Source organism: Silurus meridionalis, chromosome 2 (assembly GCF_014805685.1).
Source record: "Silurus meridionalis isolate SWU-2019-XX chromosome 2, ASM1480568v1, whole genome shotgun sequence".
Taxonomy (NCBI): domain Eukaryota; kingdom Metazoa; phylum Chordata; class Actinopteri; order Siluriformes; family Siluridae; genus Silurus; species Silurus meridionalis.
In genome coordinates, this window is record NC_060885.1 from 8,322,166 (window position 1) to 8,338,631 (window position 16,466).

Below are 16,466 nucleotides of genomic sequence, written 5' to 3' on the forward strand. Positions count from 1 at the left end.
GCTTCTTGGCAAATAGGGCATAGGGCCTTTGAACAGACTTCAGTGAAAAAAGATTTAGCTGTCCATTCCTTATTAAAAACTCGTCACTCATTGTCGCCGTTTTTATTTTCTTTGATTTGTTCATTTTTAAAGTAGGGCTTAATGCAATGGCAAATGTAAAGAATAAATATCTTTGTGTAGACACAATAGACTAAATTTCAGCAAATGTTGGTAGGGTTTGGAGTAGAATCTAGTGGAATTGCTTGAAACGCATGCTAGTTCAGGCAAAAGGGGAAATCTATATAAAATATAGTACATTTTTAAACACATTACGAACATTTTGTTCATTTATAACTAGAATATATAATTTTATCTTGTATAATAATTAAAGGATATATGCATAAATTAAACATACAAACATTAAAAACAAGCATTAGAACGTAGTAAAGTCACAGTAAATCATGTTTGAAAACAGATAAGTTACTGTTGTAGTAGATAAATGCTATAGAAAGAGAATGAAACGGAGAAACGCAGCAAGCTAACAGGCCTGATTAAAAAATTAAAAAATATGCATTGGTGTACTAATGCATAATCAATCGCTGAAAACCACTACGGCGAAAAAACGTTTATTCGTTCACTGTTTGTTCGCACCAGTTTAATTAAATGAATCACTATGTCGAGAGCGAGGTGATTGCACAACCTGATGCTCTCGAGTCACGACAGAACAGATCCAACGCGAATCCTGAAGTTAGCAAACAAACAGTTTTTACAATAACACTTCATCAAACTATACCATTTTTACATGATGAGGATTATACAGTTTGTGCTCAGCGTGCTGATGTTTCGCCTTCACCCGTGACACCACTGTGTTTTAATATTAATCACCGGGCCGGGTTTAAACAGACATGTGACCTGTGGGCTGTAATTTGTTTACCACTGCCTTACAATTTCCATCAGCCAATCAGAATCAAGGAAGTACACCTGTATACTAGGCATGTTTACTTTGGAGAAAAACAAGTGTGGGTGTGTATTGAATTTTGTGTAAAATGAGGAAGGGAAATGTTAGTTTGTTTGTTTTTTTGGTTTGTTTGTTTATTTTTCTTTTTGTCTTCTTAAGTGAACTTAACTTTTTTTAAGCTTTGTAAATAATAATAATAATAATAATAATAATAATAATAATAATAAAAATACAAGAGGAACAACCAGGATATTAATGAAATGTCATGTCTGTGTATGACTACAATGGGTGTGGCACTCCTTTCTGTTCACATATCCTCCCTTACACACACACACACACACACACACACACACACACACACACACACACACACACACACACACACACACACACTCCCCGCTCCGTTCGTATCTCCTCCCTTACTTACACACACACACACACACACACCCTCTCTGTTCACATCCCCTCCCTTACACAGTCTTCTTTTCTCCGGTAGGAGGAGCAGCAGAAAGAAAAGAAAACCGTTTCAAAAAAGTGGGGAGAAAATCACTAGAAAGACGAGGGAAATCCTATGGACATACTGACTGTACACTGCCTTTTATCGGACACTTCTGAACGCATCTACATGAAGGAGATCTCTTGAACTTGTTAGATTTTTCTCCAGCCATGGCTTCTCTAAGAACAGTCTTCAAACTGTACGGATGTTCCCGCAGTCTTCCACAGCGGCGTCCTGCCTGCTTTAATCCACCCAAAATGGTAAGAGATCCAGCAGAAGTTTTCCATGGCTCAATCCTAAACAGCACTCTAACCAAGAAGTGCCCTTCGTAGGGAGCGAGCAGGGCTTTGGATTCACATAACTTACATAATGTCGTGTTTTTTTCTAGTTCACTTGGTTGTTATTGCCTGTGTTTAGAGTCAGGAAATAACGTTAACCTCGTTGTACATGATTAATGCTCGTTCATTTAGTATCCGAATCACCGTTTAGAAGTTTTGTGTGTGTGTGTGTGTGTGTGTGTGTGTGTTGAATTGAATTGCAACACAGTACTTTTGCTACACTGTTGTCTTCCTCGACGTTTCCTGTCTGCTTGCGGTTGAACCTGAAGAACGTCTTAGAAAGACGCCAAGCAAAAAGTGCACCAGAAATGCATTATTTTACCTTTTAAATAAATAATTATCTATATATAAAACTCTCACACAATGAGTACAGTTCAGCAAAGCAGCCTTCACTTAGATATAATGCACTTTTTTGATTAAAGAAGAAAAAATATTAAAAAACTCAAAACAAGGCTGGACTGTGACTCTGCTAACACTGACTTTTCTACTGACTCCAGAAACACTATGAAATATAAAATCACTCAAACATCAGGACTTCAGATAATACATCATGGTTATCACAATGCACATTGTTTTCACATTGGGTTTAAACATTCCTCTACTTTCAGTCTGTGAAGAAGTGTGGGGATGAGTCACCACATTTTTGCTGATGCATGGATTTTTATTTTAGATTTTTTCCAATCTTTAGCTTCACAGCCCAGAAAGGGAATCACTTTTTCAGATTTCAGATCGGCTGACAGGATAGAAACCCGATGTGATTTGCATTTATGAATTCTGAGATGGTTTTCTGCTCACCGTGGTTGTACAGAGTCTTGACCCAGTCTGGTTATTCTCCTCTGAACTCTCTTTTGACTGCATCGTGGCCTTCAGAGCTGCCACTTGTTGCATGTTTATAGACCCCAATCCCATTAGTCACCCATATGGCAACAATAACCATTTAAAAGTCAAATTCCTTACAGCTTTACAGTTTGTATGCAATTTTAGAATTTAGTAATCAATATTTAAAATTTTTTTTTTAATATTTTGTTTTTATGCTGTCTATTTACTTGGCAAGCCATGCATCCTTCAAAACCCTCATTAGAGAGAGATTTTCAAACCCAAGTGGTTTTCTATACAATTATAATATAAAGTGATTTTATCTATATGTTTTTGACTTTTTTTTATGGTAATATATTTGAACAAAATAACATGATATTATGACACCTCCCTAACATTCTGTATCCTGTGTTGGACAGTACAAGTTTAATTCTATAGCACTTTTTTACGATGGGCATTGTCTTAAAGCAGCTTTACAGAATGTACGAATTATACAACAAGAAATTTTTATTTTATATATGTGAATTTTGTGTATTTATCCCCCATGAGCGAGCCTGGGTTGACTGTGTCCAAAAAAAAAACTCCCTTAGATGGTATGAGGAAAAGACCTTGGGGAAGAGGAACCCATCCTTATTTGAGTGATATTAGGAATGTGATTATAAAGCATGAAAACAATACAAAACACTGGAGAGTAAGGTATACCATTAGTATTGGGATGTGTGATTATGAGTAATGTTTTTTACAGTCTTATACAGCCAGTTAAAGGTCATACTAATGTCATATTAAGATGAACATTTACATTAACATTCATAACCTAATAATACATGGTGAAGGAAAAGGGTCCAGTCAGTCTGGTCTTTATGAGTCAAAGTGGCTGAGGTAAAACCATTTTGTTCTTTAGTTATCAAGTATGTAGAAATAGGTATTTTAAATTTCTTTATGTGAATCATTTACTATTCACAGTCCTGTAAATCATCTGCTACTGCAGAAACAACAGCATAGAAGAACCAGCATGTTAATATTGAATGTGGGTTTTTCTTTTGCATTAGAACGAGAACTACCTTTATTGCTGTTATGTTTCTGGATTCTGTATGATTTGTTCTGTTCTCATGATGCTCTTTTTATGTCTGTAATCTGTCAAATTGACCGTTAACACCGACATTACCTCTGAAAGCATTCGCACAGTATCATGGTCCAGTGCTCACAGGAAAACAATAATCTGCTTACACATACAAGTAAAGGCACGTTTTGCCGTAGCCCTGCAGTCGTTTTCTCCCAGCTTTCTCACCGCATTGAGGTGATGGAAAAAGTCTGAAGACTGTGGGCTTATATTCCATCACTCTGACACATTACAGCAGGAGTGGGTGTCAATATACAAGATTCACTGCCATTGCTTTGCTTTCTGCCTGTTGGCTGCTTAAAGTTTATTTTACATTTTAACATTTCATATTAATCTTTCTGTGATATCTGCATTACAAATGATCACTGTAATAAAGCTCTATATCATTATTCTTGTCTCAGGGAAAAACCGCAAGCTATGTATTTTTCTGGTTAACACTGTGAGGAAGGCCATTGCATCTGACCAGGAGTCTGTAATTCTGGTTTGTACATGTGGTTGAGTAACTGCTGGATTTATATGGAAAAAAACGATTTTACTCGCCATATAAACTGATTAAAATTTGAAATTGATGTAAACAGGATCAAGGTCACAGCAAGGTCAAATAGCACAATAGTTTCCTTAATAGCCTTCTCAATAGCTTCCTTGTTGTTTTTCCTACATACTTATTTTTGTATTCAGGCCCACATTTTTGTATAGCCATTTTTCATAACCATGATCCCTCTGTCCATCTGCATGTCCATCTGTGCTTGCTTTTTTTTTGTCCAAGATTTTTGTTGGCATATTTCAAGAACAAGTGTTTGAATGTTTGTGGGTTTTATGGAATTATCCATCGTAATCAGCAGATGAGCTAATTTGATTCTAGAATTGATCTAAACTGGATCATGGTCACAGCAAGGTCAAATATCTGAAATAGCTTTTCATGAATTGCTCACTTTTGTTTGAAATATATTTTAAGATCAGATTTACGTTTATAAAGCTAACTGCCTTATATAAGCAACATGTAAGGGTGCATGTAGGATTAATACAATACGTGATAAACCACACCATATGTGTCACAAATAAGATAATAAAGATGATTTTATATTATAGGAGGCATTTATTAATTTTTTCTGGTGTGGCATGGTTCCACTTGTTTTTTTGAGCAAAGCATCACTGCAAATCAATATATAGCTCTAACTGATGACGAAATGATTCCAACCTGATGGGGTGCTCAATTCCTGGATGACTCTGCACACTATTACGAGGCAACAGGCTTCACTGAATGGTTTAACAAGGATTATCTGGGCACACTTTCAATGAGATGTGGTGCTTCAGCAGGAGATGAAATTCAATATTGATATTTGTAACCACTGTTTTGTTGGACTGTAGTACTGTAACTGGCTGACCTTTGTGCTACAAGGGCTCGCACCATCTCCTGTAAGCCTACGTTGCTCGAGGGATTTCATGGCATGCCATGCATCTAGAAGGCTCTGTTTTTAGTCACTTGAGTGTTGCTACCAAAGGAAAACATATCAGCAGGACTATAAACATAGTGCCTACCATTTTGCAGACCTGTGTACACTAATCAATCAATGGTTTGAGAACAGATTTTTTTTGTCGATGTTCAATCATTTAAGAGCTTGTGCTTCATGTAGGGCATTAGAAGACTCTAATCAGCCAGATGGATCTTTTTATTTGTCTTAAACTGCCTGAGCAAATTGATTTCATATTATCATGTGCTAATTAAACAGAGTGTGCAGTTCATGTTGATAAACTAATAATTTATGTAGGCATTTTGATTGCACTCCAATGCTCTCTGTAAATTCAGATCTTATGCAGAAGCAGCAGAATTGTAATGCATTTATTAAGAAGATTATAGATTCATTATGGAAGCCTAGTATTTCACCCTGGAAGCTTTTATTTATTAATTAATTTATTTATAGTATAAATGACTTGTTTATCGCAGCCGGTTTGCTCATGAGGACAATTGCCATTCTTGCTTGGGTGTTACAAGATTAATTACCGGTATCACATTTCTCATGCAGATGACACCTATGAGATTTCCCTCTTTGCATATTACCTCATACCTGCATTAGAATAGGGGGGCCAATATATCATCTTTACAATTCTTCAAAATGATTTGTGGAGTAAACATCAAGAAAAACTTTTTAGGCACTTTATTGGCAGTGTGTGAGATTTGTAGAAAAATATATGAATCTTTTTTTGCAGCGGGTGAGACTGCTATGCTATTCCACAAAGAAATCATCATCCTGGGTGCATTCCAACAAGAGAATCAACACTTTTATGTCAGTTAATTTTAATGAACCTACTAAGGCAATATAACCTAAGTATGATAATGCAAATTTTCAGTTTGGATCATTAATTGGCAGGATTTTGATGCCTGCAGAACCTGTTATTCGTCTCTTCCCTTTATAAATGTAAAGTATAGTAGTTAGCAAGTCCTTGTTAATGTGTGACAAGATGGTCATAAATAATAAATTTACATCAGATAATTAAGTAAATCCAGTGGTGGACAGAAGATAAATTGATTAGCTAGCCCACAGTGCAAGCGGAGGTTGTCAACACTTTGATGTGTTGTCTTTGTTTTGTTTGCCCAAGCCTGCCTAAGCTCAAATGTTAGCTAACATACTGGTTTTGGGCAGCTAGTAGGCAAATTAATTCAGGCTTGGGAAAATTGGATGGGGAACATTTGTGTGGCTTCTTATAACACCATTTAATATAGCACATTGTGTTTGTGATGTCGAGATAGAAACAGGTTTTTCAGAGGGCTTAGTTGATTGGGATAAGGTAAAAAAAAAAATTGTGCACATTTTGTAGGCAAGCAAAACTACTTGCACTAGATGTCTAGGACTTGCATCAGGGTCGGCAACTATTTTTTACACTACACTGCAGGAATAAGTGTATAAAACTGTCAGGGACAATGGTGGGAAATGCTGCTTGACATGCAAAAGAAGCAGCTACTCATGGGTGTATTCATACCTTTTTTGAAGCGGTGAAACCCTGATTACATAATAATCCTGTGAAACAGACTATATTCTAAATAGATTGCTAGTAGAATGTTGTTAAATATAATTAGAATTAAAACATGGAGACAACCATAATTTATTACCACAGTTTACAAAGCTTTACCTCCCCCACGCCCCCCAAACATTTGCATTTCAAAATGAGTTATAAAGGATTGTCATGACATCACATTCAAGCATACCCAGACATTCAATTGCTTGACAGTCAAATTAAAACTTATAAAGCAAAAAATATTTGTGCTTATAATAAAACTTGTATAAACATTTAATAATAATTTATGAGGAAGTGAACGGGTGTGTCTTATATAAATTACTGATGCCAATCAAATACCATTCCAGACAAGATGGCAGTGTATACTTATTTATTTATTTATTCATTTGGTATAGTCCATATTATTTGTGTAAGCAACTAGTAATTTGTGCTAGCACCATTAAGAGATAAAGGTTCACATGTAATCTTGATATTAACATCAGTGGGGCCCAAAAGTCTGAGACCACATTTATTTGTGATTTGTAGTGGAGAGAAATACAAAGATTTAAGTCACTACTTAAATTTTAGCAAATCTATAATATTGACTGTCAAATTCTTTGTACAAAAGGGCAGATATTTTTATTAGGCTTTTTTCTTCCTTTTGGAGCACATGTTAAGATGACACAGCACTGAATTTGATATTTTTAATGGAAACCTTTGTGTTAATTCAGAGAGAATAAATAGAAACCATATTATTTTCAGTAGTAATCTCAGACATTTGGATTTTGCTGTACTATACTGGAAAACACTTGAGTGTCTATATCGAAAAATATTTTTTATTTAGTTTTGTGGCAAAATTCTCTCCTAATGCTTGTGGTTTGCAGATAGTTTGCAGATTCACCTGTTAGTGAATGGTATGTTTTATTACAGACAAGAAGCTTTATATTATAATTGGTCTGCACCTGACAGCTAGACTAGGTGGTTGGAGAGATTTTGTTTCGTAATAGGAGGTTATGCTACATTGGGTGCTTTACTTTGTGAGAACTTGAAGGGAACAGATTTTGAACGTACTCCTTGGAAGCACGGATACAGCAATCTGTATAGGTCTGCCTATAGGTTTTTATGTGCTGTAGTTATATGTGCAGATTTCACCCACCTTAAATTACTTTAAATATATTTAAAAATTAAATAAATTCAAGATGAATTTAGAAGTGTTAGCTACAATTCTTGTGAATATTTACCTTTTATTTAAATTAAATAAAAAAAAAGTAGAATTCCGTTCAGAAAAATGGGCAAAAATTAACTTAAGTAAATACTGTAAATGTAAGAACACTTGCAATGGTCATTTTAGTAAGCAGGACCAATACGAACACTAAAACATACATAAAACTAAATAAGTGCTGTGAAATGGTTTTAAGAAGCCTATTTATTTTCCTGTCACTCAAAAAGCTGTATAGACACTTACTGTAATTAAGCACAGTAATGTGTAATTTATTGCAGGGGCAGATTGACTGTGCTCTAGGAGGGTGAAGATTGGCAAGTAGACTGTTTAATACTAGAATTTAAGAATGAGAAGAGATTTGAAGTTCTGTAAGTGCTAAATAAGCTGCCACCAGTCAACAAACAGAGGGGGAAAAAAGTGTTGAGTTAAGGTAAATGGTAGCCTGGTGTGGTCCTACTGACAGATTATTCAGTGGTGATGTAAGCTATAATATCTTCTTTCTTAACCCTTTTTCTTTTTTTGCATAAAAGCTGAAACTCGTTTTGAAATTAGCTTTGTCATCTTGTACTTCAGCATTTTTACAAGAAGCGCTGTGACCAAACTGATGTGAAGGACTGAAGCTTGATGCCCATTGTCTGACTGATGGTCTACACTGACCCATAATTCAACATGTTTAATGGCTCCTGGGATGCCCTTGGTGCTAATAAGATCTTACATTAGTATGTTAGTCCATCTTTACTATCTCAGTCATGGCCACACTTAATCAGCACTACACTCGAATAATCTCGAATAATAGAACTCTACACAAGAACCTTTTGCTTAAAGCTTTTCTTTTCTTCACATCATCTTGTCAGCTAATTACCAAGAGCAATCTGCTGTGTTGGATGGAATAAGTGAAACAACCCTGAAAACCACTGAATTCTACTGCATTTTTAACAAGAATAGAAAGGCAGCATCTATTTGAGTGCCAGGCCTGCTGTGCTTTGCGTTCTGGCAGCCAGGCATGAATGTCAATTACCGACTTTGGCTTGCAACCATACAATCCAGGACATGGTGCATGCTTTCTAAATTCATCTGCACACAGCTGTATCTTTTGTGCGAGATAATTATTTTGCACAGTATTACAGACAAAACTATGGTGTTACATTTTCAGCTGTCTAAGATTAGAAAAACATAATCATCCATGCATTTTTGATTAGTTTTACCACAAATCCCCATATATCGTGGTGCAGGACTCTCTGGACAGGGTCTCAATCCATCTCAGAGCACACTCAGAGGACAGTAGGGTAATGGTCAGCCATGATACAGAACCCCTGGAGCACGGACGGTTAAGGGCCTTGCTCAAGGGCCCAAGAGTCGCAGCTTGGTAATGCTGGGGCTTTAACCCCCAACCTTCTGATCAGTAACCCAGAGCCACCAACTGCTATTTCTATTGTGACTATAGCTAACAACTGAGCTACCACTTGCTTCCTACTACTACTAGTATACTATTACTATACTATTGGGACTATTACTGTTGCTAATACTATTACTTTCCTACTACTCACCAATAATGAGCCAATGTACCTAACACAGCAACTACCACCACCACCAGAAAAGAAAATAGTAGAATTTGGCCTTGCTTAAGGAAAAGTGGCACATCGAAACTAGACAGTCAGAGTCACCAGAGAGATCATGCATGACCTCGCATGAGCATCAGTCAAAAAATATTTGGTCGGCTGCCTTCACATATATTAAAGGAAACACCTGGTTAGTAGTCTTTGTGTATTGCCTAACCCTAGTATGCAGCCATTACAAATGTAAGGAGAAAAATGATAAAATTATGATTTAATTTAAAGTTAAGCTTTATTAGTAATAAAATAAATAATTTAATGGCAAACTTTGTCTAATGTACAAGTTTCTAAATCCAGAAAATGTGCATCAATTATTCTACATTGCTGCTTTATTTGCTTTATGCTGCTGTTTCTTGTATTTATGTAGACATGTTGAAATGATAACATCTATGCTCATGCTCAGGCTTTCTCATGTGTGAATCATGAGCTGGAAAGACATTCATATGGATTTTTCCTACACTAAATATGGAAATGTTTCAGCTCTCTATTTTTATTGACACTAAAGGGATTATGTACAAAATGTAATATTAGCATTCGACAATTCTGATCCCGCTGTCCATTTCACCTCGATATGCGTATTCTCTTTCTATTTTTGTATTCCCTTCTTATGGAGCCACCTACTATTTCAGCATGTGGGTGCTTTTTTCCCTTTAACTATTTTGTGTGTTGCAGATTTGTTTCTAGAAATCAACAATTGAAAGAAACACGTATTCTTAACAGACACCAACAGAATGTGCTCTAGTGTAAGAATGTGCACATTGTAAGAAAATTGGTAAAAAAATTAAATAAGAAAAATATGTGGTGAGTGATTTTTCGGACTATAAGCCGCTACTTTTTTCCCACGTTTTGAACCCCGCGGATTAAACAACGAAGCTTTTTCCGTTTCCGTTCGGAAATTTCATTGGTCTAATGTTATGGGGTTCAGTTTTTTGGCTTGAAGTTTGTGAAACCTGGAAAAACTGAACCCCATAACATTAGACCAATGAAATTTCCGAACGGAAACGAAAAAACGCACCTCACCTGTGTTCTGAGCTGCACGGCATCAGGAGAAAAATTTTTTTAAACACACGACGATGCCAAAGAAAACTTCCGAGAGAAATAGTTGTGAAAGGAAGGAGGAAGACAGTGAACAATGACTTTCTTGGTCGGCTACTGTTTAGATACAAGCCGTTGTAACGCGTTGAGTCTGGGTGAAGGGAGAGCTCACTAACTCCAGTTGCAACAGAAATCATATAAGCACAGACAGGTTTCCAAAACTTGTGCTTTTTTATTTTTCTTGGCAACAGCGTTACGGGTTAGTCAAAGTAACTTAGAAATGAGCATCAGAAAATAATAAGGACATATTCCTCAGTCTCCACACATGCAGTAATAACGGAAAAATGCAGTGGCATGCTATTTCCAAAACACCGCTATGCTCCTAAAGGAAGCGCAACATATTTCACCCATTACACCGTGTGTAACGTGTCTTTTGTTAAAGCCTGTGTAAAGTTCATTAGTTTCACTGTAGACACCTGCAGTATTTTAGACAGGTGCGGCTTATTTATGTTTAAAATAAAATATTTTGTAAAATTCAGGCTTATATATGGGTGCGCTTGATAGTCCGGAAATTACGGTAGTTGGTTTGAAAGAGGCAGATGTAGAGGACAGAGTAGTATGGAGATGGATGATCCGCTGTGGCGACCCCTAATGGCAGCAGCCGGAAGAAGAAAATGACGTTAAGTTTTGTTCATAAAGCATACCAAATAAATTAATTTGCAAATTCGTCATGTAGTTGTAAATCAAAATAATAACTGTGGTTTTAAGTGAGGTAGTTAAGGTTAAAGAGTGAACAGAGACAGTACTGATGGACCATGCTGTAAGTGCTTACATTTAAGGCTCAAATGTGAAGACTGTTGAAGATACGAGTGTTTGGAGCAAATACAAACAAATCCATTTTTAGCATTGTGTTACACCTCTGGTGTGTATTTACTGTTAAGGAAAATGTAACCAGTAGCTTTTGGTGTTGTTTTAGTGAGCAATAAAGAGAGAGACTGCAGTTCCCAGGCATCTGCTCAAAAATGTCCATTTATTTCCTGTTCAAATGACTCAAGCCCCATCACAAATGTTGAAGGCTCAGCTCAGAAATTGAACACTGTGACTGTAAATCATTTATTGCCTATTTTTTGGTTTGTTTTTCCCTCAAGATTTCAACTGAAATCCACTTTTTTGCTTCACTTTGTTTGGTTTTAATCATTTATTGAATAAAAGAAGTGCCATTCTGGCTTCATTTGCTACGAGTGAAAAAGAGCGCAGCAAATTTCATTAATAAAATGGCTAACAGACTAAGCAGATATTAAAACGAATAGCTTGCTTCAGCTTTCCTGCTGGCAGGATCGGTGATTGTCAGCATTTTTTTTTACACGTTTAGTCCCTTTAAGTCAGTACTGCTTGCTTGCTTTGTTTTTTCTCGAACCTGTAGTTATGTAAACACACGCTCAACAACAGGACGTTCATGTAACTGCTGTGTCATGCAACATAACTGTCACAACTTTTATCTGTTTACTACAGTGCAACAAATTTCTAATTTAAAGTATTAGGGTGTAATTATATATATATAAAAAATCTATTATTTTTTTGGACCAAGAAATTAATAGAGGAATCATGTGAACTCCGTGGTTTTGCAGCATTGGTCAATATTTGGTAGAATTCCACGTAGCCAATAAAAGGTAGGAAACAGGAGAACCCAAAGGAAACCCACACCGAAATTTGGAGCATGTGAAACTTCACATAAAGAGTATCCCAAGCTCAGGATCGAATCTAGGGGCATGGAGCTGAAAGGCAGCTACAATTGTTTTTTCTCCTTACTCTTTCTAACACTTGATATTAGTTGTTTGCTTTTTTATGTCGTGCTGTGATCTCTGCCCAGGTCATTTATATGTATGGTATTCTTTCAACTAAAATATCTTTCATGGGTGCATGCCCTTCTATATCTTGAGATATCCCTGAGGCACTGTCGTAAACTGTGCATTTTATGACACTGTATCATTGGCTTTAGCTCACTGGATACAGATAAGATAATTAATTTTATATCAGTGCAGCAATCAACCTTCTAGAGGGCACATATCTGTTCTGTAATAACCAACAAGTTTTGTGCACATGAACATGTGGTTTTCACCTTCTGGGTGTCAGATTATTGATCACAATTTTTTCCCATTGAGCAATGTGATGTGAAAAACCTAAGAGGCTTAAGCTTCATGAAGGAACGTAGTCGTTAACAATAGGCAAAATTATTTATTATTGTCACTTTTATAAAAATGGACAAATACTTAGCAAAATAAGTAAAATTTAAAAAAAGAAGGGATTCACCTCGAGGGAATATTTTAAATAAGTAATAACAAATTGCCTTTCTTGAATTTCCTACATGTTAATTTCATTCTCTGTAAACAAAAATTTGGTGTCCTGTATCTCTGAGCTATAGATATTATAAATTGTGTAATCACAATATTTCCAATAATGTCCAATCCCAATTACCATAGGAGAAACAAAGCAAAAAACCTGAACACAGAAGGAACAATGATAAGCATCCGATGGCCTTTGTAACAAATTGAGGCGGCGAATAGGTGCTTTAGGGCTGTTTTGTGGCAGGTGGATCAGAGTATTTTATGACATTTAATGGCATAAATTATTATTCTAAATATCTGTCTACAGTTGCATTGTGTGTTTGTGGATTTAGAGAAAGCGTAAGACAGGGTGCTGAGAGAGGAGTTGTGGTATTGTATAAGGAAGTCAGGTGTGTCAGAGAAGTATGTGAGGGTGGTGCAGGACATGTATGAGTACAGTGTGACAGCAGTGAAGTGTGCAGTAGGAACGACAGACTGGTTCGAGGTTGGATTGCATCAAGGATCAGCTCTGAGCCCTTTCTTGTTTGCCATGGTGATTGACAGGTTGACTGACGAGGTCAGACAGGAGTTTCTGTGGACCATGATGTTTGCGGATGATATTGTGATTTGTGGTGAGAGTAGGGAGCAGGTTGAGAAGAGCCTGGAGAGGTGGAGATATGCGCTGGAGAGAAGGGGAATGAAGGTGCAGAGGAGGGACATGGGGTATATCGGTAGGAGAATGCTGAGGATGGAGCCACAAGGAGGGAGGAAAAGAGGAAGGCCAAAGAGAAGGTTTATGGATGTGGTGAGGGAGGACATGCAGGTGGTTGGGGTGAAAGAGGCAGATGTACAGGACGGGGGAAGGAGATAGATGATCTGCTGTGGCGACCCCTAATGGGAGAAGCCGAAAGAAGAAGATGAAGATCTGTCTACAGTCCACACTAACTATCTGTCTGTAGTACACACTATTGGCCACATTATCTGTCTGTCTATAGTCTACATTAACTGCCTGTCTGTAGTCCACACTATCTGTCTGCCTATAGTCATATGTGTGTATACTCTATACTATATTTTGTCTATCTTTATTCTTTGTCTGTCTGTCTGTATATCTGTCTGTGTCTGTATCTGTTTGCACTAACAGATGAAAGACAAAGTTTATTCTGGGGTGTGGAAACAGTGACATATGCAAAATATAAACTTGTAAGTTGGAAAATGATTTATAAGAGGTTTTGTATTTTCAGGTCAGCTGTTGGGCGTTTCCAGTCGTCCACTGTAGCACTGTAACACCATCTAGTGGTAATTGTTCTACATGACAATTTGCATAATTGTTAAATTGCATATACCGATATGCATACACGTTTGGTATACATAAAATATACATATATTTATCTGTCTTTTCCATGTTGTAGAACTTTCAGTGCATTACAAATATGGCCGCCCTGTACTGGCTCTGCCTCTGCCTTCCAGGCAGGAGAAATGTCTGTTCCATCTGAGACCCATGGTTTCAAATGTCAATGACTTTATTCTGGACATTCAGAGAGAGGATCCAGGAGTCTCAACAGTTTCTGTACTCAGCACAGGTACACACACACACTTAGACATAAACACAGCATCTTTAGGGAAATGCATTTTACAGGTCAAATGCAATGGTTTCTTGTTTGCTACGGAAATTAATGTTGAATTTAGAATTCTTTTAAAATATAGTTTATAATTTTTTTATCATATAGGATATAGAGAAAAAAATAATAAAATACAAAAATAAGAATAAATCCAGATTAAAAAACAAAAACAAAAAAATATATAAGAAAGGAAACACTAGGGGGTGCTGTAACGTTAGTTGTTTTTTTTTTTGTAGGATATCATAGAAGCTTGTATGGTTTGATTTTTTTTTCTGTTCTCTGTACACAGATGGGGTGAAAATCGCCTCCACTACATCTATGTACACTCTTCTCAGCAAGGACTTTCAGCTGTGTATTAATGGAGTCCTCTACAAAGTCCAGGCAGCATCAACAGGTATACATCTAAAGAACCTGGTATCTTTTCTGGCCACAAGCTTCAGCATCTTGAATGTTGCAAACTGGTTGACTTTCTGTATTTATTTGCATTAAACCTGAACTGATTGTTGATTTTTGAAGTAAACTAATCAGCTCTAGAGCAAATTGTTCTCAACTGCTCTCAAGCAGAAACCATTACTGGTGTGGTGATTAGCAAAGGCTTTGGAGGAAAAAAATGCATAAAAGGATAGACAATTTATTAATTTTTATTAAAGATCACCTACCAGATACGCACCTTAAACCAGGAATAACGGTTTCATTCTGATCTGTACCTTTTTCTCTGTGTATGCGTAGAATCAATGCAAAGGGAAAATGCGACCAGCACGGTGGATTTAAAGGACATGGTGCACAGGTTACACACAGCTCTGAACCTGCCTGAACATCACCTGAATAAGGAAAGGCAGCTACGCCAGAAACTGGACATTCTGAACAAAGAACTAATCCCTTTAGAGCAGGTTGTATTTTTATTATTTTTTCTTCTTCTTTCAGCTGCTCCCATTAGGGGTGGCCATACCCCTCTGTCCTCTACATCTGCCTCTTTTAAACCAACTACCTGCATGTCTTCCCTCACCACATCCATAAACCTCCTCCTCAGCATTCTCCTACCGATATACCCCATATCCCTTCTCTGCACATGTTCAAACCATCTCAATCGGGCCTCTTTCACTTTGTCTCCAAAACGTCCTACATGCGTTGTTCCTCTAATAAACTCGTTTCTAATCCTGTGCATCCTCGTCACTCCCAATGAAAATCTCGGCATCTTTAGCTCCGCTACCTCCAGCTCAACCTCCTGTCTTTTACTCAATGCCACTGTCGCTAAACCATACAACATCGCAGGTCTCACCACAGTCCTATAAACCTCCCCTTCTATCACAAATCACTCCTGCCACTGTTTACCACCCACTCAACCCTGCCTGCTCTCTTTTCTTCACTTCTCGAACACACTCTTCATTACTTTGCACTGTTGATCCCAGGTACCTGAACTCCTCCACCTTCTCCACCTCTTCTCCCTGCAACTGTACAACTTCACTGCCCTCCCTCTCATTCACACACAAGTACTCTGTCTTACTCCTACTGACTTTCATTCCCCTTCTCTCCAGTATGTACCTCCACCTCTCCAGGCTCTCCTTCCACTCTCAGAACAAATCTCAATATCAGCTGCAAACTGCATAGTCCACAAAGACTCCTGTTCAGAGGGTTCAGAGCAGATCCTTGATGCAGTCTGTCGTTCACACTGCATACTTAACTGCTGTCACACTTTCCTCATACATGTCCTGCACCACCTTCACATACTTCTCTGAAACACATGAATTCTTTATACAATAACACAACTCCTCTCTCAGCACTCTCTCAGCTCTCAGCAATGCTTTCTCTAAATCCACAAACACACAATGCAAATCCTTCTGACCTTTTAATGCTTTTCCATCAACATTGTCAAAGAAAATATCACATCTTTAGTGTTCTATTTCCATCCTTTATTGCTCTAACTTGCAGCACATCCTTCCCAGCTTGGTCCC

General features: G+C 37.2%; 1 protein-coding gene across 1 annotated transcript in view; it reads left to right on the plus strand.

Moving 5' to 3' along the window:
* Positions 1-1,438: 1,438 nt before the first annotated feature.
* Positions 1,439-16,466, plus strand: part of LOC124401894 (calcium uniporter protein, mitochondrial-like) — a 23,843-nt gene continuing 8,815 nt past the window's right edge. The window contains exons 1-5 of the mRNA XM_046874447.1: positions 1,439-1,693; positions 14,137-14,191; positions 14,305-14,475; positions 14,804-14,908; positions 15,244-15,404. Coding sequence (XP_046730403.1) covers positions 1,604-1,693; positions 14,137-14,191; positions 14,305-14,475; positions 14,804-14,908; positions 15,244-15,404 — 582 coding nt within the window. The 5' untranslated portion in view covers positions 1,439-1,603. The remainder of the gene's footprint in view (positions 1,694-14,136; positions 14,192-14,304; positions 14,476-14,803; positions 14,909-15,243; positions 15,405-16,466) is intronic.